Source organism: Glycine soja, chromosome 9 (genome assembly GCF_004193775.1).
Source record: "Glycine soja cultivar W05 chromosome 9, ASM419377v2, whole genome shotgun sequence".
In the NCBI taxonomy this organism is placed as follows: Eukaryota; Viridiplantae; Streptophyta; class Magnoliopsida; order Fabales; family Fabaceae; genus Glycine; species Glycine soja.
Window position 1 is genome coordinate 15,291,788 of NC_041010.1, and position 25,269 is coordinate 15,317,056.

At 36.7% G+C, this 25,269-nt stretch overlaps 1 protein-coding gene across 1 annotated transcript; it reads left to right on the plus strand.

Moving 5' to 3' along the window:
* The first annotated feature begins 1,390 nt into the window (after positions 1 to 1,390).
* On the plus strand, positions 1,391 to 22,315 carry LOC114368209 (LEAF RUST 10 DISEASE-RESISTANCE LOCUS RECEPTOR-LIKE PROTEIN KINASE-like 1.1). The gene is made up of 3 exons (XM_028325538.1): positions 1,391 to 1,819; positions 1,908 to 2,097; positions 22,017 to 22,315. Exons 1-3 carry the CDS (start codon positions 1,391 to 1,393, stop codon positions 22,313 to 22,315), a joined length of 918 nt encoding a protein of 305 aa, XP_028181339.1.
* The last annotated feature ends 2,954 nt before the right edge of the window (positions 22,316 to 25,269 follow it).

A 25,269-nucleotide genomic window follows, 5' to 3' on the forward strand; every position in this document is an offset into this window, starting at 1 on the left:
ACTTGCGTTCATGCTTAATAGACGAAGGGTTAATTGGTGTATGTGTTGCCTAATCACGTATTGACAGCCCTAAGTTGGTTTTCGCTTAGTAAATTGAAATAGGGTTGGATTAAGTGGTTAACTGTTAGGGACGAATCCTCCATAACCTAGGACAAGAGAGTGGCTTCTGAATCAGAGGAAACAACCCATTTTTAATACTATTAATTTCGTATTCTAGTTCGCTTATTCTTTATTTCACAAAACAAACAATCCCCCCCCCCCCCAATCGCTACTGTTACTGCAAGTGTATTATGAACATTTGGTTTATCATTGCTCGTTGGGAAACGACCTAGGATCACTTCCTAGTTACTGCATTTTCATGTTTATTTGATTCGGGTACGACCTCGATCACAACGATTAATGCAAACTATCCACAAGAACCATTGTATCCAATCTTAAACGGGAATCTAAGGTTCACAAAGGACTAACATTAACTATATGCACAACAATAGTCATTAATCGCATAAAACAACATAAAAAAAGGGCATGGTTTGCATTCATACCTCTAATAATGGTCAGTAATAGTCTCCAACAATGAATATCGTGACTGACGATGCTTCAAACCAAATGATAAATGTCTCGGAGCTTAGCAACAAACAAGGGTTCAGTCTATTATTGCTCAGTTGTCATTAATACTCTACCTACCATGTAACATAATTTTGGGAAAGCAGACTATGTCTTACAATAGCAGTGTAGTATTTAATTCAATAAGCAATATCATTTTCTTCCTTTAGTTCTTTAACTAATGACCAAGTATACTAATTAGCAAGTCCCTTATGATTATAATATCTATGTATTAATAATATTTTACTATTATGATCTTCTTTTTCAGATGCAAACTATTTGACAAATGGGCATTTAGACTCTGCCATAGACTAGATTCCTGGCTTGACGAACATCACTCTAAGGGACCTTGTTGACATCTATCATACCACAAATCCAAATGATATAGTTTTGGTTCATCCTTTTTGAATTTGGAAAAACTGGTGAATGAATTGTTGTTTGTCAAGACTTAGGCTACAAGAAAATAAGTTGACATTGGTTAGCTAATTTTGACTTCCAAGCTTGCAAGAATGCTATAACTGATGATTGTAATATCGTTGTTGGAACTTATAACACTGTCACCTCCACGTGTCAAGAAGAGGTTGCCCTTGCTAAATGCTACAAATAGCTCTTCTTCAAAGGGACAGAAAGCACTTCTTAAATTTCCTAACAGTGTTGAGTCTTTTTGTTTTGGGGTAAAATGAAAAAATTGTTAATGATTTTGTTAATTACTTTTTTCAAGCAAAACAAAACCTGCAGAGCAAATTAATGGCAGCAGACATTCCAACTATGCTTGAATGTCACACACATGACATGGCCTATTCGAATGCAAATTGCCATAGAGACAACTATTGCATTGGCCTATCTCCATACTTCTAACATCATCCACCGTGATGTCAAAACCAACAACATTGTACTTGACATTAATGTTTCGGTTAAGGTAGCAGATTTTGGGCTTTCAAGATTGCTCCCCAATGATGTAAGCCATGTCTCCATAGCTCCACAAGGGTTTCTGGGGTATCTTGACCCTCAATATTTCCAATTCTACAGGCTCACGGACAAGAGTGATGTGTATAGCTTTGGGGTTGTACTTATTAAGCTGATATCATCCATGCCGGCAGTTGATGCAGCCAGGGAAAGAGATGAAGTTAACTTGGCAAATCTTTCCATGAAAAAGATTCAAAAAGGAAAGCTTAGTGAGCTTGTAGACCCATCCTTTGGGTTTGAGTCAAACCAAGTAGTTAAAAGGATGCTAACTTCAGTAGCAGGGTTGGCCTTTCGGTGTGTGCAAAGAGACAATGAATTAAGGCCTTCTATGGATGAAGTTCTGGAAGCTCTCAATAAATTATGAGTCTGAGAATCTAGAGAAAGAAGATGATGATGGTGTTATCTCTTCCACTTCATCCAGCGAAGTACATCCACCCCAACCAGCTTCACAGGACTCGGGTCAAGTTGGAATTTTAATGAATAATAAGCTACCAACTTCACCGAATTCCTTGACTGAGAAACTGGAAAGTGAATCTAACACGCCCAGTGCCAGCAAAGAAGAAACCAAACATACTACTACTTGTCATATTACTACTTTTTTTAATGTCACACACTAAAATTAATGGCAACAGACATTCCCACCAAACAAAACTCTGTACAAAGTCATGTGTAGCTAAGCTATATGTACCAAAGTTTTCTTCTAGAAAAATATGAGAAATAGTAAATTGCATGTTATTAATTACTGTCGCAACGTGCCCTTCGCGGGCGAGCGAAGGCAAGGCTCACGGGTGCGCTTTCCAAAGGAGGAAAGATGCGCGGAGTCGCCACCAACGTTTATTTGTGGAAAACGTCGGAAAAACCAAAGGAAACCGGTCAAAAAGAAAATTCTAAGTTCGGGAGATGTATTTACGTTTGAGGAAGGTATTAGCACCTCTCACGTTTATCTTAAAGGACAACAGCCTATTTTTTAGAATTGTGAAAATTGTGTTACCTTAACTTTTATTTCTTTTTATTTTTTGAGGTCGACAAAAGCGGGGCTTTTGCTCCTACGTATCCTCCTTTCGAGAGGGAATCAGACCTACGTAGTTCTTTCTTAAGCGTGAATCAAGCGATTCTTTTTACTTGAGAGGTGATCATTTTAAGGCGTTGGACCTTAAAAATGATCCATTTTACTTGTTAAGAAACTGAAATGATAAATTTTCAAAACCCTATTTTTGTGGACGAGCATGACTAGGCGAGTTGATTTTAGCCTTAGTTTCAATTGAGTTATTAGTCAATTCAATTAAGAATGAGAAATCCCAAAGAGAAAACGTCCGATTGTTTTTTCGCTTTATTTTACTAAAAGGCATTTTTTGATTATTATATTATTATTTTACCTCTTTTTTGATTTCCAACGTGGTTACGGCACAACCGAACGGTCGGAATTCATTTTAACCGAAATTAACGGATGATACAATTCAAACGATCGGTGGAAATTTATTTTATTTTTAGATTAGGCGAGAAATGACTTAAATAAATGGCTTAAGCACGTCAAAAGGGGGTATAAAAAGCAAATGAAAACGAGAATAAAAATACATGAAACAAAATGTGGACCACCACGAGTACATAGAATGAATTGAAAAGCTCAGTTTGAAGTACTTACCCGTTGAAGACTGAAGAAAACGAAGAACGAACGATGAATATTTGAAGAACGATCGAGAATCTTCGCGTAATTACTCACGGAAACGTTGCGGAAACGTTACGGAAGCGCCTCGGCTTGGATTTTCTTCACAGAAACAATTTTCCTCAGCAAATTTAAAAGAATACGAAATGCCAAGAAGGCTTAGCCCTTTTCTTCTTCACTCCTCCCCTATTTATAGCAAAATAGGGGAGGAGCTTGCCACCCAGCTCGCCCAGGCGAGCAAGGTTGCTTCCTCCAGAAGCAACAGCCTTCTGGAGGAAGGATCTGAAAGGCCCAAGTGGGCCTGATTGCTATTTGCACCCCCTTTTTACTAAATGCACCCCCATTCTATTTTTTTTGGTAATTCTTTTTCCGTAACGTTACGAAACTTTACGAATTTCGTAACGATACTTATTTTCCTTCCGCAAGGTTACGAATCCTTACGGATTATGCATTTACTCCTTTTTTAGCTTTTGAAGAAGTTACGGAAACTCACGGATTGCGCAAAAACACCTCTTTTCAATTTCTGCCACATTACGGAATTTCACGGATCGCGCAAGCCTGCTTCCTTTTGATTTTTGACCCGTCTCGGGACTTCATTTATTTTGCAACAAAGGACGCCAAGTATCTCCAAGCGGCTAACCAAAGGTTGCATGTCATCAAGTAATAATCCCCGGACGAAATTAATTGAACCATGTGCATACTTACCTATGTCATGACGGTACAGACCAACCGATACATCTGCAGGGGGAGATTGGCATTGTGGTCGTCGGGTAGAATGTTACTAAATAGCAACGTCATCCATATCCATGTAAAAGTGGTCATGTTGGTGCGCATGATCCACACTCGTCTTTTTGCAGCGGCACAGGTGAAATCTTGCCACGGTATGCATAGTAGATGCGTGATAGCCTCCCTCTCTGGATGTGCTCGCACAATTGGTCGCCCTCTAATATCAGGGGGTGGCCCAGGAACGGATAAAAGGAAACTACTGGCCCCTTAACCGAGAGCGCAAGTCTCGGTGAAGCATCTAAGGGCAAAGGACCTTATATTCTCCTAAGGTGTGGATATGGAGCACATTGAAAATGAGGACGCGTAGCCCTCTAAAGGCGAGGGCGTGCAGCCCTCTGCAGGCGAGGATGTGCAGTCCTCTGATGGCGAGGACATATAGTCCTCTAAAGGTGATAGCTACTAGTACCCAAGGGTCCACCTTTATGAGAAAGCAAGAGATCGACTCATCGAGAGGGTCGGTCATCCACCAAGATTGGACACGAGATGTAGGAAATCTATGCAGTTAACATGATTTTTAGGGATGCAAACTCATGCAACCTTTGTCGTGAAATTTGGTAATGTTGACCTCATATGAAACAATGCAATGCAATGGAAAGTTGTACAATGTTCATGACATTCTTTCCCTATTTTGTGATTTTGATTTTGATTTAATCTTTTTGGAAAACACAGATTGACTGTCCTTTTGAAAAAGGTGATAATTCATGCAACCTTATCCTATCTTTTGCAAATCTCTCAGGGAACTCCCTTAGAGTGTATGTTTTGTTTGATTTAGTCACTTGACCATTTTGGAGTGACGGCAATGGAGCCGTTTGACGTTTAATCAATCTATTGAAATTCCAGGGTTTGTCTCCCCCTCCCCCTTTTTCTCTGTTAAAAAACATCGACGGGTGAGAACTTTTGATCTGCCCCTATGTTCACTTGAGGCTCATGCACGATGCCCCTCATTGCCCCAGTGTAAGGCTTTGAGGTACCAATTGTTATCTTTTGTCATGACCTTGTAGCTGGGACCCTATTGGGTGAAAACTTCTAATCTGCCCCTAGGTTCGCTTGAGGTTTTTGCATGGTGCCTTTCATTGCCCTAGTGTAGGGCTTTGAGGTACAATCGTTGTCTTTCGTCATGACCTTGTAACAAGGAACCTATTGGGTGAGAACTTCTAATCTGCCCCTAGGTTCGTTTGAGGTTTATGCATGGGGCCTTTCATTGCCCCAGTGTAGGGCTTAGAGGTACCAATTGTTGTCTTGTTTTCACAACCTCGCAGTGAGGAAGAATGAAAGATGCAGTTGATTCTTGCAAAAAGAATTTTCTAAGGACGAGAAATAGTTGAAGGATCTTTCAGTTGATGGATTAAGTCAAATGAATCCTATGTAGAAGCAAGATGTTTTGATGTCTTGATGATGCTAAAGGATCAAGTGCTTCTAAGTTTTACTCAAGACAAGAATCCAAGAAAGTCAAGATATATGATCAAGTTTGATCTCTTAGAATCTTTAGGAAGAAGTTTCCAAATTGAAAACAAACAAAAGGTTTGACCAAAGAATTCTATCATTTCAAATTGAGATTTGCTCTCTGGTAATCGATTACCAGTAGCTGAAAATGTTTATAACAGCCACTAGAAATTTGAATTCAAAATTTATAATGTGTAATTGATTACACATGGATGGTAATTGATTACCAGCAGTTTATTGAACGTTTTAATTCAAATTTTTAAAACCTGTAATCGATTACACAAGTCTTGTAATCGATTACCAGAGGGGATTTTCAGAAAATAATTTCCAAAAGTCACATCTATCAAATGTTTTATGAATGGCCATCAAAGGTCTATTTATATGTGACTTGGAAACACGAATTTAAAGAGAGTTTTCATTGCCCAAAAAGTTTTATCCTCTCAAAAGATTAAGAGTTTTTCTAAACTGAAATGTCTTTATCCTCTCAAAAAGATTCCTTGGTCAACCACTTGCATATTCAATAAGGAATTTTGATTGATCTTCATTTTACAATCTATCTCTTTTAAGAGAGATTTCTTCTTTTCTTCATCTTATTTCTGAAAAGGGATTAAGAGACCGTGGGTCTCTTGTTGTAGGGGATTCTTGAACACAAAGGAAGGGTTGTCCCTGTGTGCATCGTTAATCCGAAAAGAGAGTGAAAGTTTAATTGGGGAATAATCTTCATATCTTAATTCAACCCCCCCCTTTTTCTTAAGCTAACTGAGGCCATTTATCCAACATCCTATTCTTGATAACTCACTTCTCTCTAAAAAGACAAACTTTCCGGAATGATAAAATGAGCTCACATGAACGTCTTGAAAACACAGTCAATCAAATGCCTTTTTTTTGAAATTTTTATTTTTATTTTTATTTTTATTCTGAAACTTATTTGTTTTGAACTTTATTTGTTGTTTTACGTCAACCCCACCAACGCGCAAGACGAGTAATCTCTGATTGAACGGTCTTGGAAGTCCAAACTCAGGAGCACAGGTCGCTTGAGCAAACAGACCAATGGCTTGCATCCACATTCCGGTGAAAGTTGAATAAGCAAAGATGCGTTTGTGAGAGGATGAGGGACAAAGATATCAACTTTATCCATTTCATTTAACATTGTAACTGTGGTTTACAATAATGGTACAAACTTGAAAATCCTGATGAGTCATTTAGAGACATCTAACAACAACTTTCAAAATTGCCCCATGTGTGGCATCTCTAGTTAATGTCGGGATTTACACGCGATTCTCCTCAAATTTCAGCCAGCCCATATCAATTAGACCTTGCACCTTACGCTTCAGAGCCCTACAATGCTCAATGGAACGCCCCGGGGCTTCTCCGTGACAAGCACACGTTGCGTTCGAGTCGTATTCTTGGAGAAATGGAGGTTGATGAACCTCGGCTAGGGTTATGGCTACCATTGAATTATCAAGTAGATATAGGAGCAAGCCAGCATAGGACACTGGAATTGGGGTGAATTCTAAGGCTTTCTCGCTGCAAAATTCATTTCTTGGTTGGTGTTTTGGTTTACGCTAAAGGTGGTGTTTGTCATTGGAAGTGTGGTAGGTAGGCTTTGTGGTTGATTTTAGGGATGGACTTTGTGGATAACTGGGCGGTGGGTAAGGAGAAGGTTTGTTATTGGCTGAGTAATGACATTGTTGGGTTGGTGGGAAACTTGGCTATATTGGAATGGCAGTCACAGCACGGGCTTCTCCTTCCTCCTCACCCTCTTCATTTGCCCTAGTTTTTTTGGCATTTATCAAAGTATGATGATCAGATTTGCCTCTTTTTAGACTCACTTTGATCCTTTTGTCGGTAAAGACCATATCATCAAAGCTTGAAGATGTGTAGTCCACCATCTTTCATAGTAGAATACTGGTAATGTGTCTACTATTATTGTCATCATTTTTTTTTCCGTCATTGAGGTGCCACTTGAGCTGCCAGGTCTCTCCACCTTTGGGCGTATTCTTTTGAAGGATTCGTGCCCCCTTTTTGCACATGTTTTGTAGTTGCATCCTATCCAAAGTCATTATACTGACACTGCCTAACGAAGGCAACCATTAGGTCCTTCCAAGCATGGGCTCGGGAAGGTTCCAAGTTAGTGTACCAGGTAACAGTTACCCCCAGTAAGACTTCCTTGGAAGGAATGTATCAGCAATTTCTCATTTTTTGCGTATGCCCCCATCTTCCGACAATACATCTTTAGATGGTTCTCGAGGCAAGTAGTCCCCTTGTACTTGTCAAAGTCCAGCACCTTGAACTTGGGAGGGGTGATGATATTGGGTACTAGGAATAACTCTTCTAGGTTAGCAAAGGCATAATCTTCACCTCCTTCAATGGCCCTGAGCCTTTCCTCTAGATGATCCAACTTTCCCATTTTTGCCATAGCATGAGGGTTTTTACTTGTTGTGGAATGCAAGAGGTGTAGCTGGGGGTGATACTGAGGGCCTTCCGAAGTGTTTTCAAGGGGTATACCACCAACTGCTTGCCCTTCAGTGGCATATCCGAGCCAAGGCTCGAAGTCGGCTAGATTGTGATGGGGAAATTCATGTGTCTCCCCCACGGTTTAAGAGACATGTGCATGATCAGTTTAGGGTTGTTGGCTCTCAATGGGTATAGGAGTGGAGTTATTGACATTCTTATTGGGAGTGTACGCCACATTGGGTGGCGTATAGTTGAGAGGCAAACCATATGGCGGGAAGGCGTGCTCGTTTTGAATTTGCACATCATGGGGACCGCCCCTACTTCCCAAATCTTTGCCTACCATATCTAAGGTTGGATGATTCATTTGTTTGAGGCCAGATGGGGGCATCGGGTTCACCTTAGCAACAATGCTGGTAGTGGCAACTGCAACCGCATTGGCTTCCATTATCTTCTTCACGCTCATCATGGCCTCCATCATTGTGGCCATTTGCTCTTTCATGGCCTCCATGTTGGGCCTTCATCTGCTCTTGCACCTCCTCTACTTCATCCATTACTCTAGTTCTAGCACGGGTTCGGTAAGGGCACCGTAAAGCGTGTTCTTTTCTTTTTTATAACAATGATTAAGTTTTTCTTTTTTTTTTCAAGGAAAGAATGTAATGAGCAATGCAACCAATGACCAACATGGATGTATGCGAATGATGCACAGTTGAAGTATTGCGAATTTTTACGCAGGATATGGGGTTGAATCAATTTAGATTTTCAACATGGTCCATGACATCTTCGTCAAGGTGAAACTGGAAGTAACAAGGACATTAACAGCCCTAAATGTGTTTGGCAGTAGACGAAGCAGCGATGTAACACGATCTTTTGCCCAATTTTTTTCAAGATGGTTACTTCCATACTTCAACTTGACTCGATGAACCTTTTCGTAAAAGCACGAGCTTGGTTCAACCCCATAACCCAGGGAATGGCAATTTTGATCGCCAATACTTCAACAACATTTCATAGGGATGAAAGACTCGAGAATACGCATGCTATGCATGGAAAATGTAATTATGAGATTGAGATGCTCGAAGAGACATCCTTTCTTAATTAACCACGCATTAGGTACCATGCTCAATCATTTTGTTTTGTTGTTTGTGTTTTTTTTTTAATTTTAAAAATGGGTTTATGATCCCAACATGGTTGGCTCATGGTACCTAACACATGCAACTAAGAATGCATCATGAATTTTCATGCTTCCCTTTTTGTGTTTTTGTTTTGTAGAGGAAAATACAAGGATCATGTATGAGCAAACATGTAGAACAAAAAGTATGTTGAACGTATATGCATGATGATGCAATGACTCATGCAAAATGGGAATGTGATAACGGACAAATGCAAGAACGATATGTTCATTATGATGCTGAAGAGATGTTTATGTGGTGCATGATATGAATGCATTTACGGACACGAGAGCCCGGAAAATTATCTCTCCTTATTGCGCATTTGGGGGGCGCAGTGCCCCATGTGTGCAGTTAAGAAGACGATATGGATCTTCCGGATTCCCATGACAAAAGACGAGACCCACATACAACGCATGTGTGACGGTATGATGCAGATGCGCATGCATGAAACGGAAAGAAAACAACACAAAGGGGTAATTCATACATACGAGGCCGCAGAGATCCAATTTTAATGCTACGTTTTGGGCATAATGGTGCCTCGACGTAGCATTAAAAAGGTTACATATTACTCTAAAGAAACCAAACATCACTAGCAAAAACTATAAACTAGTGCTATTTACCAAAAATGCATGAGAACGAATGGCACGGAGCGTGTTTGCTCTTTGCCCCTATTTGGGAACCTATAGGACAATATCTAGGGGTCTCTAATAACTACTTCCCCAACAATTCATAACTCACACGGCTGTTTTCTAGAGGTATCATCACTCAAGATAATAATATTGTGGCGGTATGGAATACCAGCGACAACACATTATAAAGAGAGAAAGCTCTAGACGAGGTTTCCCTATTATCAAGCAAGTCGGAGACCTAGCATGATGATAGATTCACCTCCACTCCTTAAATTCCCATGAACCCGGTTGTAGGGCCCCTTTTTTACTCAAACCCGTGGGTGCTTAGAATGCAGTGTAAAGAATGCAAAATAGACAACAGTTATTTACATTTTACACAGTTCAACAAATGCACACACGAAGTTTCACAATTCCACATTTCTTAAAAATAGGCCTAACTCACAAAAGGGTCCCCAGTGGAGTCGCCAACTGTCGCAACGTGCCCTTTGCGGGCGAGCGAAAGCGAGGCTCACGGGTGCGCTTTCCAAAGGAGGAAAGATGCGCGGAGTCGCCACCAACGTTTATTTGTGGAAAACGTTGGAAAAACCGAAGGAAACCGGTCAAAAAGAAAATTCTAAGTTCGGGAGTTGTATTTACGTTTGAGGAAGGTATTAGCACCTCTCACGTTTGTCTCAAAGGACAACAGCCTATTTTTTAGAATTGTGAAAATTGTGTTACCTTAACTTTTATTTCTTTTTATTTTTTGAGGTCGACAAAAGCGGGGCTTTTGCTCCTACGTACCCTCCTTTGGAGAGGGAATCAGACCTACGTAGTTCTTTCTTAAGCGTGAATCAAGCGATTCTTTTTACTTGAGAGGTGATCATTTTAAGGCGTTGGACCTTAAAAATGATCCATTTTACTTGGTAAGAAACTGAAATGATAAATTTTCAAAACCCTATTTTTGTGGACGAGCTTGACTAGGCGAGTTGATTTTAGCCTTAGTTTCACTTTAGTTATTAGTCAATTCAATTAAGAATGAGAAATCCCAAAGAGAAAGCGTCCGATTGTTTTTTTCGCTTTATTTTACTAAAAGGCATTTTTTTATTATTATATTATTATTTTACCTCTTTTTTGATTTCCAACGTGGTTACGGCACAACCGAACGGTCGGAATTCATTTTAACCGAAATTAACGGATGATACAATTCAAACGATCGGTGAAAATTTATTTTATTTTTAGATTAGGCGAGAAATGACTTAAATAAATGACTTAAGCACGTCAAAAGGGGGTATAAAAAGCAAATGAAAACGAGAATAAAAATACATGAAACAAAATGTGGACCACCACGGGTACATAGAATGAATTGAAAAGCTCGGTTTGACGTACTTACCCATTGAAGACTGAAGAAAACGAAGAACGAACGATGAATATTTGAAGAACGATCGAGAATCTTCGCGTAATTACTCACGGAAACGTTGCGGAAACGTTACGAAAGCGCCTCGGCTTGGATTTTCTTCACGGAAACAATTTTCCTCAGCAAATTTAAGAGAATACGAAATGCCAAGAAGGCTGAACCCTTTTCTTCTTCACTCCTCCCCCTATTTATAGCAAAATAGGGGAGGAGCTTGCCACCCAGCTCGCCCAGGCGAGCAAGGTTGCTTCCTCCAGAAGCAACAGCCTTCTGGAGGAAGGATCTGGAAGGCCCAAGTGGGCCAGATTGCTATTTGCACCCCCTTTTTACTAAATGCACCCCCCTTCTATTTTTTTTGGTAATTCTTTTTCTGTAACGTTACGAAACTTTACGAATTTCGTAACGATACTTATTTTCCTTCCGCAAGGTTACGAATCCTTACAGATTATGCATTTACTCCTTTTTTAGCTTTTGAAGAAGTTACGGAAACTCACGGATTGCGTAAAAACACCTCTTTTCAATTTCCGCCACATTACGGAATTTCACGGATCGCGCAAGCCTGCTTCCTTTTGATTTTTGACCCGTCTCGGGACTTCATTTATTGTGCAACAAAGGACGCCAAGTATCTCAAAGCGGCTAACCAAAGGTTGCATGTCATCAAGTAATAATCCCCGGACGAAATTAGGGTATGACAATTACTAATCAAAACTAAATTGTTGTTCCACATGCTTTTAAGTTCCCAATAGACAATAGGGGGGATTTGAAGGCTGAAACAAAAGTTTGAGAGTCAGATCCAAGCCACAATTTTCACTAACCCTTGGTATGAGCTAACTCAATTGCATGAATAGTTAGTTGTTGAAATTTCAGCATGAAGGACAGTAGCTATGCCAATATTAATTGCAAAACAACCCAATGCAGCTCCTAAAGAATTCGTGAATTTCCACCACAAGCTGCAAATCCAACAGATACATGAGTTGCACCATTTGTATTAACTGGTTTGATTTTAGGAGTTGGACCAGTTTTCCCCGTGACATGGAAAGATTGAAGAATTTGGAAATCGATCATGGATAAAGTCATATGCCTAGTAGATAGATTGCCAACAAGGTTTGTATGAGTTGTAATCAAGTTAATTTGTGACCTGTTTAGTAGCAAAAGAATGATCAAGGATTTTGCTTTTCAAATCCGAGTAGCAAAAGGACATTGTATAACTAGAGAGAGTTCAAAATTCCGAATATAACTATAGAAGTCCATAAGTGATCTCATTCCTAGCTAGGATAAGAAAAAAAGGAAAACGGGAAGACGAGGTGCTCAAATTAATGGTTGATGAAGATAACTTGATTCTGCAAAATTGCAACAACCTGCACTACACCTAAACGTGAGAATTTTAGGACCAGAAGTGGTTGATGATGGCCCTCCAAACAACTACTTTAATATAATTATTATATGCTTTTATAAGAAAAGTCTTTCTTAGATTTTTCACTGTGATTTACTCCTATCATTTCTACATAATAAGCATCGAAAGGGACTCACGTTTCCTCTATCTTACTATTATTCCATCCCAAGCTGTCCAATCCTTCTCACTTTCTAACTTTTCCACCCCACTATGACTACCACTTCTTAATCTCATTATGCATGGAACAAATATCCTTCCTATTAACATTTAAATTTTTCTAATCAAATGCAAGTGATTTATCTTCCCTTAAACTCAACAACCCAATGTTCTATTTAGACCTTAATTTAGAGACGTTCTACTTCACAGCATTGACTAACAAACAATGAGAGAGTGTGTGTGGGTGGCTATTAGAATTTAATTATTAGTAGGTTCACATGGGGACACAGTAAATGCACACATCATATGGTAATCTTGATCAATGGGACATATAACTACACTGGAATTCGCTGCCACTTAGCCTTTAGAACAGTAAATAAACAGACCAGATGTACTAAAATGAAAAAAAGTTACTACATTTACGTTCAAAACACTGCACATCATATCATATAATTACAATGTCAGTATTGCTTGTGTAAAAATCATTTACTATTAGTTTTTCCATTTCCAGAGATTATCAGAGAATCTTGACTCTTCAAACCATATAAAAATAAAACTAGATATGTCCGAAGCTTCATAGAAAAATGTACCTGCAGATTCCTCCTTTGGGACTGTAGGGCTATTTTTAATTGGCAAATGCTTAGTAGTTTAATTATATTATATTATCTAACTCAATTTTATAAGGGAACCATAGTGTGCACGTTTCATTCATTCATGTTACAGTTATTGATCATTCATGTCATAAATTTATGTCACATGCCAATTCCAAATCCGAGTAACAAAAGGACATTGTATAAACAGTATAACAACACCTTCACCAAAGATTCTTACTTACATAATCACTTTAATTCAAGTATTTCATATTTTTTACACTATTTTTCATCTCAGTTAAACAACCTTACTTTTCATTTCTTTTCACACATCCTTACCAAATGCAGTCTAAAGTTAATCATAAACCTCCATCTATATAGTATAGGGATGGGAGGGGGATTCCTAGACGTCCTTTTAGGAGCTCATGTTAGGTTTTGGGCCCACCATTTATACCAATCTGTCGTGACTACCTTAAAATATTGCCTCAAATGCTATAATTGACTTTATCACTTTAACATGGTGGAACTGAAAAAAAATGCTTTCTTAGGAGGTACGAAATAAAATTGGAACATTGGACATGACTCAAATATCTTACAGTCCACTCAGACAAAGACAACATGGTCCTCTACCTCTAGCTTTGGAACCCTAAGAACAAGCTACTAACCACACATTGTTGGACCTAGCCCAGCTTCACTTGGTGCCATAAAAAGAAATGTTACTAGATGCCAATTACACACCAAAGATTGCAGATTTTGGGCTTTCCAAGCTTTTGAACAAAGATCATACTAGAACAAGCACTAATTTAAGAGAGACAATGGGATACATTGCACCTGAATGGCTAAGGAATGCACCAATAACTGCCAAAGTTGACAAATACAATTTTGGGGCTAAGGAATGCACCGTACTTCCGGTGTATGTTTGTGATAACACTATGCAACCCTTAGGGGAGTTGCTATCATAGCAATTACATCAAAACATTCAAACAATGCATCAGTACCAGCAATCAATGCATTGCAATTCACATACCTAAACTAGTATGAAAGATTCAAAAAATGAAAAAATGGGATACCTGAAAAATGGCCAAGAAACCAGAAAAAGCAAGGCAGACAATATATGAACCAACTTTCTACTCAGACCCTGCCCAATCAATTTTCACTAACCCAATCAGTCACATCATAGCTAAGCACCAACACACAAATCAAAAGTGTACTAGTTAATTTTAGTTAACCAACAAAATATGATAAGTAACTTGCAGAATATCTATTGAATTATAAATTCATGGCATACTCCAAGGTAGTTTTACATAAATAATCCCAACATGTTCTAAGAATGGAGAAATTTAAAGCACTTGTCTACAGTGAGATCTGTAACATAAGATCAAAACGTAAGGTCACAAAAGCTTCAAGTTTAGCCGACATACATAATGAACATTGAATCAAAACCAAGGACTATCTGGAACACAAATGGACGAAAGTGATATCTAGTACACTTAATCTCACTATTGCATCAAGTGTGTTTTAGAATTGAGTAAATGTTCTTAATCACACATGTGTTTCCTTATTATTTAAAAAGAAAATACAACTACATTTTTTACAGACTATCTATTAGAGATACTAAAATTATTTCTCTTTAGAAGTAAGCTGGTGATTAGATTCAGCCAGTAGTCCAACAACAATATAATATTCAGATCAATACACAACACTAAAAGGCAATTGAGATGGTGGCACACAATTTTGATGAGAATGTCAGTTAGTCATCTTTAGTGGTTTGGAATTTGATGAAAAGGACAATATACATGGCACGAGTGTCTAACAACTTTTTTTCCCTTCTTTGTATTGCCTCTTTGAATGGATACATGAGATCAGTGCATAGAAGGGAAAAACATAAAAAATAGGACCAGAATTGTTCAGTCCATTAAAAGATATAAAAACAAAGCACACAACTATACACATTAATCCTTCAATATTTCTAGATAATAGAACATGTATTGAAACATACATCTTTAACTAATTATCAGGTATAAGTATAAATAATTATTAGCATTTCTGCTAATCTTAATTTTAAGATAGAAACCAACTACAGTGTAAATAATTATTGATAATACAACATTACGCTACCTCAATCAAAATGAGACCAAGTGCAGTGGTCACAAGTATTGGAACACTACGCTACCTTAATCAAAATGAACAACACTACACTACGCTACCCATTATTCTACTTTTGGAAACTCCGCCAAAACAACAGTGGTCACAAGTATTGGAACAGCGCACTCAAAGTGATAAGTGGTCGCCATGGTGCCCTAGTTTTACAACAGACATTAAGCATTCAAAGGACTACAAAGTGAGCACGACTTACCTCAATCAAAATGAGACCCTGTGAGCATGAGTGACCACGAGACAAAATGTACCTGAGATGACCACGAGTTCCCCAATCCTTGCAGGAGAAACAAACAAAGGTCCTTGGGTTAACCACGAGTTCCCCAAACAGACCTAGGTGTTCAATAGAACAAGAGAGCTTAGACGAAACGTACCTAGGTAAGGTGGCGATGGAGAAGAAAAAGAGAGTTGTCACAAATGGCATGACCATTCTCCCTAAAGCTCAAAGTAGAGAAAGAGTATCATAAAAAATGCTCAATCATATATTAGTGTTGCACGAATTTATTTATATTATATAATTTTTATATTTTAAATTAATTATTTTAGTCTGTTTTATTTTTATTCTGTAGTTTCTGGTTTATCTTTTCATTTTAGTGCTTTACTGTTAGCGTTATTTGTTTCTATTTCTCTTTGGGTCAATTTTTTTCTAATTTTTATTAGATTATTTAATATCTATAATTTCATAATTTAATATAATTGAGATAAGTAAAAGAAAATTTACATAGACATACAAAAATATATTTCAATAATATCTATTATTCATTTTATTGATGTTATGACTTTTTCCACATAATTATATATATATATATATATATATATATATATATATATATATATATATAAAGGCCTAGAGATATCATAATAGAGACGTGGCATCTCAACAACGTTCTAGAAAAATACTTGCGAAAGAAGCTCAGGAGGGCATATAGTAAAAAATTCACATGATTTCATTAGTACAGTCTCACGACAAGACTGTCGGCAATGTGTTAGGGTTATCCAGTCTTGCAAGGATACTCCAACCCGAGGGATCAACATGAGCTACACGGAGATTCCAAACTAGATACCCCAAGGATAGAGTCATACTTCAACTCATTCATGCCCTCCCTGGTTAAGCTCGACCACATCTCCTGTCTTAAAAATGTATGCACATTATGATGCATGATCACAGAGGATGCACATGGTTCCACTTATCACATCACATGGAAAATCATATCCCACTTGTACTAAGTTCTCTAAACATTTAAAATCTTACTCATGTACCATGGTATCAACATCTCGTACACATAAGAATTACACATTACATGTCACACTGTAGAAGCAAAAAATACAAGAAAGGGGAATGAATTGTGTTTTTAGAAATTTTTAACTTTACTTAGATCAAAAACATGTTTATCGCCTTATGTGGATTTTACTGAAAACAAAAAGAGATCTTTTGAGAAAATCTCTATTAAGCGATGGAAAAACAATTTTGTTAACATATATAAGAACTAAAAACAAATTCAAACCCTTTGTTAGTCAACACAAATAAAAAGTAGTCAAAAAATAACAAGTTATACTAATTCTTCTCTACCCCGAGACTACATCTAGTTTTTGGCAACCCACCAAGTTTTCACTAATTTATCAAAGGTTACAAAGTATTCTTCTCTTACAAAGGCAAGCTCTACCCCAAGCTTGACATAACCCATTATTTTTTGTCCTACCAAGCCATTGTTGGCTCTAAAAAATTAACACAAGATATGTTGGAAGATTGCACAATGACTAATATGTGATCGTCTTACATACGGATATATCACTCAGCACTTTAGTCTTTTCTCTCAAGGTTTACAAGGTGTTTTGAGAGCTTAGTATCTATAAAAAAATTTATATAAAAAAAACTTTTTACAAAAAATAATGAATGAATAATTCATCACAAGAGAGTTTGTGTCTTATTTCTTCAAAGTTTCTTCTGTATATAGCCTTCATCTTCAAGTATTCGTTGTCTCAAAATGGATTCTTCACTTTGTTCTTCGTTTGAAGACTTGAACCCGTTGGAGCATTTAATGCTTGCATCAAATGTGCATCCTTTCTTCATGCAAAGTCCATGCTGATAGGCTAGCACATTTTGTACTTCATGAGGAAAGTCACTCCTTTCATCATAGCAGGTATGCACCAGTAGAGTGCACCTTTTGATGAGGATTAGCACTTCTAGATTGTGGATTTCATTTATTCTTCATAGGACTTTGACAAATCCTAGGAGAATTGTTTTTGGATGAAATAATCCCATAGCAGACTATTAAATGAAGGTTTTAAATGTTTTACTTAAATGTTATGTCAAATCGTTTTATATATGTATCGTCTGAAAATACAGACTTAGTGATACAAACCATGATCTGATAACACATCAGACACAGCTTTTACCATTAGTATTTATTTTCATCCAATCAAAATAATTAGGAGTCTTGATTTATCTTTAAGACATAAATGTCTTTTGACTTAACACACACTCAGTTCAATATACATAAAATCATGTTCATAGTCAAAAGGAACTTTCGAAACATAATTCAATAAAAACCATCCTTAAGCACACTTGACTAAGTAATACACTATTCAATCCATCCAAATTCTATATCATTTTCCTATTATGACAATTATATATTAACTGTAGAAGCAAAGACTTTTTCTTTGATATTTTGATGATGCCATATGATCATGATGATTTGATGAAAATGCGCTTCTCAAGTTTAATTCAAGACAACGATCCAAGAATACAAGATACAACATCAAGAAGATCTCTAGTATTTTAGGAAGGGAATTCCTAATTGAAATAGCAAAAGATGTGGCCAAGAAATTTAAGTTAAAAAGTCTTTTTCAAGAAATTTAAGTTAGAAAGTCTTTTTCAAGAGATTTACTCTCTGGTAATCGATTATCAGAGGATGTAATCGATTACCAGTGGCCAAAATGGTTTACAACAGCTATTAGAAATTTGAATTCAAATTTTACACTGTGTAATCGATTACACAATATTGGTAATCGATTACCAGCAGTTAATAAATATTTTAATTCAAATTTTAAAGCCTGTAATCGATTACACCAATATTGTAATCGATTACTAGAGGAGATTTTCAGAAAATAACTTCCAAGAGTCACATCTATTCAAATGGTTTATGAATGGCCATCAAAGGTCTATTTATATGTGACTTGGAAACATGAATTGGAAGAGAGTTTCTATTGCCCAAAAATTTTTATCCTCTCAAAAGATTAAGAGAGTTTTTCTGAACTGAAATGTCTCATCCTCTCAAAAAGATTCATTGGTCAAACAGTTGCATATTCAATAAGGAATTTTGATTGATCTTCATTGTACAATGTATCTCTTTCAAGAGAGATTTCTTCTTCTCTTCTTCTTACTTCTGAAAAGGGATTAAGAGACCGAGGGTCTCTTGTTGTAAAGGATTCCTGAACACAAGGGAAGGGTTGTCCCTGTGTGGTTCAGACTTTGTAAAAGGAGTTTTACAAAGAGAGTGGAAAATCTCAAGTGGGTTGCTTGAGGACTGGACGTAGGCACGGGAAGTGGCTGAACCAGTATAAATCAAGTTTTCATTTCTCTCTTCCCTTAAACTTCTTTTATTTATTGTTATTTATCTTTGGCTTGAAAGAAGTTTATTTTGAATTGTCTATTGAGTAATTCATGTTAAGGGTGCATTGTTAATCTAAAAAGAGAGAGTGAAATTTTAATTGAGGAATAGTCTTTGTATCTTAATTCAATCCCCTTCTTAAGATAACTGAGGCCATTTGTCTAACAAGTGGTATCAGAGCAGGATTCTTGTATAAAGTTTAAAAACTTCAAGAATAGATATGGCCTCATCCAACCTTCCATTTCCTGAGGGAAATTCTATTAATAGGCCTCTTATGTTCAATGGCGAGGGTTATCACTATTGGAAAGCCCGAATGCAGATCCTTATTGAAGCCATAGATTTAAATATATGGGAAGCCATTGAAGTTGGTCCCTTTATTCCTACAAAGGTAGTGGGAAATGCAACTATAGAAAAACCAAGAGAAGAATGGAATGATGATGAAAGAAGAAAGGTTCAATACAATTTAATGGCCAAAAATATAATCACTTCTGCATTAGGCATGGATGAATATTTTAGAGTCTCAAATTGTAAAAATGCAAAAGAAATGTGGGATACATTGCAAGTAACCTATGAAGGCACAACTGATGTCAAGAGATCTAGAATAAACACTCTCACACATGAATATAAACTGTTCAGAATGTTTCAATATGAGACCATAGAAGATATGCAGAAGAGATTTACTCATATAGTTAATCATCTTGCATCATTGGGAAAAATATTTCCTGATGAAGATCTTATTAACAAAGTGTTGAGATGTTTAAGCAGGCAATGGCAACCAAAAGTAACAGCAATTGCAAAATCAAGAGATCTCACTAATATGTCTCTTGTCACTTTCTTTGGAAACTTCAAGAACATGAAATGGAACTTATGAGACTCCATCAACATGAAGAGAATGATATAAAGAGAAAAGGAATAGCACTCAGAGTCTCATCATCTTTTATTCAAGAAGAAAGTGACAAAGAGGACTTGACTGAAATAGAAGAAGATGATGATGATTTCAGATTCTTTGTGAAAAGGTTCAATAAATTTATGAGAAACAAAAGAAATTAAAGGGAATCAAACATCATTACAAAGAAGAAAGAAGAAGATTCCTCCTTAGCCCCAACATGCTACGAAAGCAATCAATCTGGGCACATGAGATTCGATTGTCTTGTCTTTAAAAGAAGAATTGAAAAATCCGACAAGAGGAATCTCAAAGAAAAGAAAGAAAAGAAAGCATAAATCACTTGGAAAGATAATGACACAAGTTCTTCAAGTGATTCAGAAAAATAAAATCATAAATATGGGTATCATGATGAAAGATTATGAAAACGGAGAAGAGCAAGGTCGATACATTGATAGCAATTTCTCCAAACACATGGCATACATCAAAGTTCATTCATATTTATCCCCAAGATAAATGGATATGTGATTTATGGAGACAACAAACAAAGGCCACTTGATCAACAAGCCCAACAAGTAATATCAAATGATACCAACAGGTCACTTGTCTTTGATTGATTACTTTTGATGATTTTTGTCTATGATTGTTAACTTTTGATTGAGTTTTGATTCTTGTTTTCTGCTTAAATATTTGATTGTCATTGATGATTTTGATTGATAGTTATGTTGATTGTCTTTGATAATTTTTTTTTATTATGTTTTGATGATTGCTTTTGTTTGATTGTGTTTAATTGTAAGTATTTGATTATGTTTGATTGGTGTGTGTTAATTGTGTGATTAATACTTGTTTGATTGAAATAAATAAGTATTAGTATTGATGATTGATAGTGTTAGATGTATTTAGCATAGACATAGGTAATTTTTAGGGGAACTAGCCTAGTTTGTGTTCTGGTAATCGATTACCATTCAATGTAATCGATTACACAAGAACAGATAGCCTGTAATCGATTACAACAGCCTGTAATCGATTACCAGAAGGCTTACTACTCCTGTAATCGATTACCAAACCTTGTAATTGATTACATCACGTCCTCCTCTATAAATACTTATGAAAACCAATCACGCTGCGCAGCCACCATCTCCTCTTCGTGCCTCATTCATCCCTAATCTTCAAACCCTCATATCTTCCTCAATTCTTAACCAAAACACGTCCCGTAAAACCCAATCTTCATCTTTTTCACTCTTCTTTCGTTTCCACCGATTAAAATTCGCTAAAACTTCATCAAATGGCAGAATCTTTGAAGAAGCGAAAGGGATCATCCTCCACCACCGCTGCTGCTAGCCATCGCCACCACAAACCATCTGAAGCACCCACAGCACCTATTCATCCTTCCTTATCATCTCCAAGATCATCCACTCTGTTTTCTTCAGATGATCAACGTCTACGGTACCTTTCTCAATTTTCTTCTAGGATCATTCTAGACCCTAAGTACCTAGACATAGATTTCTTCAATGATGAGACATTTGACTGTTATCAAGTGTTTCAAAACTCTGGATTGATTGATTTCATGTCTTTAAAATTGCCTTACTATCCTGAACTTGTTAAAGTCTTTTACAACAATTTAAAAATTCAAGATGGTATTATTTCTTCTGAGGTGCATGGTATTTCCATGATCATTGATCAATCGTTGTTCTTTTCATTGACAAAGTTACCCAGTCAAGGTGCACCTTTTGAGGGCACCATTGTTGATGACTGGAAATTCGATTATTCTAGTCATGATGCTCGCCGTATGGTTTGTAATGACCAGGCTGAAATGACCGGTAGATTGTTGGTCGGATCATTGACCTTTGATAATCGCATCATGAACTATATTATTGTTAGAATTTTGCTTCCCCGGTCTTCAAATTTGGCTCAAGCCTCTGAGGAGGACTTGATTTTGATGTGGTCTTTCCTTACTGGTCGTCAGATCAACTGGGCTCACTTGGTTCGATACCGGATGCATAAGGCATTACGGGCCAATGCACCTCTTCCATATCCTCAATTGGTCACCCTTTTTCTCCTTCATTTTCAAATTCCTCTTGATGATGAACCTTTTGTTCAAGTCAAGCGTTCCTTTGCTATAGGTCCTGGTGCAGTCACTTCATTTGGTTACCGTACGGATCGTAATGGTCAATGGCTGAAGAAAGATGCACTTCCTCCACAAGATGAGCACACTCATTCTCCTCCTCCTCAGCGAGATGATTCAGCCCTTATGACTGAAGTTCTTTCAGAGTTACAGGGTCTTCGCACTTATGTTGGTGAACGTTTTGATTCTTTGGATAATCGCTTTGCAGGAATGGATATCCATCTCACACAGCTTGAAGAAGATGTGGGATATATTCGTCACAGCTTCGATCTTCCACCACCACCACCACCTTCTTAGTGTTTAGTTTATAATTCCCTTTTCTTATAAGCTGTGCATTTGGCTATGATCTTTAGGCTATCATTTTCTGCACTTTAGTTATCTTTTGGTATTTAGACTTTAGTCTTTTATGATTGGATTCTATGTGGTTTTTGAATTATGACTGTTTGGATTATATTTTTCACTTCCGAATGCTTTAATTATTTTGGTTATAACTTATTTATGTTTCGCTTATATTTGGTTATGACTTATGCTTGATTTTGTCCACTTCACTATATTATCTTGTATTGATTACCATGCACTTTGGCTTTTTGATGTTGCCAAAGGGGGAGAGAAATGGGGTGGTATAGAAGCTTGTATAGAAGATTAGAAATCAAGTGATCATCAATTCCAAAACATAGGGGGAGTATAAAATGAGTGAACGCAATATATCATGCATATACATTACTTGTATCTTGATTTCAGGAATTAAATTGTCATCATCAAAAAGGGGGAGATTGTAGAAGCAAAGACTTTGTCTTTGATGTTTTGATGATGCCATATGATCGTGATGATTTGATGAAAATGAGCTTCTCAAGTTTAATTCAAGACAACGATCCAAGAATACAAGATACAACATCAAGAAGATCTCTAGTATTTTAGGAAGGGAATTCCTAATTGAAATAGCAAAAGATTTGGCCAAGAAATTTAAGTTAAAAAGTCTTTTTCAAGAGATTTACTCTCTGGTAATCGATTATCAGAGGATGTAATCGATTACCAGTGGCCAAAATGGTTTATAACAGCTATTAGAAATTTGAATTCAAATTTTACACTGTGTAATCGATTACACAATATTGGTAATCGATTACCAGCAGTTAATAAACGTTTTAATTCAAATTTTAAAGCCTGTAATCGATTACACAAATATTGTAATCGATTACCAGAGGAGATTTTCAGAAAATAACTTCCAAGAGTCACATCTATTCAAATGGTTTATGAATGGCCATCAAAGGTCTATTTATATGTGACTTGGAAACACGAATTGGAAGAGAGTTTCTATTGCCCAAAAAGTTTTATCCTCTCAAATGATTAAGAGAGTTTTTCTGATCTGAAATGTCTCATCCTCTCAAAAAGATTCCTTGGTCAAACAGTTGCATATTCAATAAGGAATTTTTATTGATCTTCATTGTACAATGTATCTCTTTCAAGAGAGATTTCTTCTTCTCTTCTTCTTACTTTTGAAAAGGGATTAAGAGACCGAGGGTCTCTTGTTGTAAAGGATTCCTGAACACAAGGGAAGGGTTGTCCCTGTGTGGTTCAGACATTGTAAAAGGAGTTTTACAAAGAGAGTGGAAAATCTCAAGTGGGTTACTTGAGGACTGGACGTAGGCACAGGAAGTGGCCGAACCAGTATAAATCAAGTTTGCATTTCTCTCTTCCCTTAAACTTCTTTTATTTATTGTTATTTATCTTTGGCTTGAAAGAAGTTTATTTTGAATTGTCTTTTGAGTAATTCATGTTAAGGGTGCATTGTTAATCTAAAAAGAGAGAGTGAAATTTTAATTGGGGAATAGTCTTTGTATCTTAATTCAACCCCCCTTCTTAAGATAACTGAGGTCATTTGTCTAACATTAACACCTATAGTTTGTATATCCTTTTTTAAGTTCTTGGGGTATTGCCTCCATTATTACTTTTATGCTCCTATGACCTCTGTACAGTGTACATTATACATCTAGAGTTAGTATTAATACAAACAATAAAATTTATGTTTGATGAGCTATCAGATCATCATCTGTATCTCTACGTCTATATTTTCAGATGATACATTTATTAGAAAATCTGGCATAGCATTTTAGTAGTACATTTAAGACCTTCATTCAATACTCTGTAGATTCTTTCATGCAAAAAAATTCTTCTAGGATTCGTCAAAGTCCTATGAAGAATAAATGGAATCCACAGTCTAGAAGATGTTAATCCTCATCAAAAGGCACACTTTGTTGTTACAGACCTGCTACAATGAAAGAAGTGACTTCCCTATTGAAGTACAAGACACATTAACCTATCAACATGAACTTTGCATGAAGAAGGAACGTCCACTTAATGCAAGCATTAAATGCTCCAATAGGCTCAAGACTTCAAACCAAGAGTAAAGTGAAGAATTCAACCGTTGAGAGACAACAAATACTTGAAGATGAAGGCTACATATAGAAGAAGCTTTGAAGAAACAAGTCACAAATTATCTACGCGAACATATTTTTTCATTCTTTCTTTTAAAGCTTTTTGTAAATCTTTGTATAGATACTAAGCTCTCAAAACACTTTGTATACCTTGAGAGAAAGGACTAATAGTGATTAGTGTGCAAACTTCCAACAAATCTTGTTGATTTGCTTAGAGCCAACAATGACTTGGTAGGACAAAGAATATTTGGTTTAAGTCAAGCTTTGAGTGGAGCTTACATGTGTAAGAGCCAGAAGTGACAATGAAAAATATTTGTAACTTTGGTAAGCTAGTGGAAACTTGGTGGGTTGCCAAGAACTGGATGTAGTCTCAAGTTTGAGATGAACCAATATAATTCTTTATGTGCTTTATTTGATTGCTTTAACTAACAAAGGGTTTGAATTTGTTTATCGATCTTATATAGGTTTATCTACATCAAATGATAAATGTGTTTCCACCTTAGAAAAGTTTTTAAATTTCTAAAAGCACAATTCAACCCCCTTCTTGTGTTATTTGCTTTTACAACTCTTTAAATAGTAAGTTACTTAATGTTACAACTCTTACTGTCTTGTGGTAACTCCACTTTCCTTACTTTTACTCACAAACACTTACCTTACGTCAATCTATGCTCAAAGATAATATTCGTTATGGCCAATACTCACATAGTGTCATTCTAGATATATCTCTCATCATGCCCTTAAAGCTACACCCCATACCATTACAAGTTACCACAACAGTTTAACATACATATACATATACATATACATATACATTATTAA

Excerpts from the sequence above, each read along its gene's own strand:
- LOC114368209 (XM_028325538.1), top strand. The coding sequence starts at position 1,391 with ATGACATGGCCTATTCGAATGCAAATTGCCATAGAGACAACTATTGCA. Across the intron at positions 1,820-1,907 it reads TTGGGTTTGAGTCAAACCAA|TTCTGGAAGCTCTCAATAAA; the intron begins GTAGTTAAAAGG and ends CTATGGATGAAG. Across the intron at positions 2,098-22,016 it reads CTTGACTGAGAAACTGGAAA|GTCCTGGTGCAGTCACTTCA; the intron begins GTGAATCTAACA and ends CCTTTGCTATAG.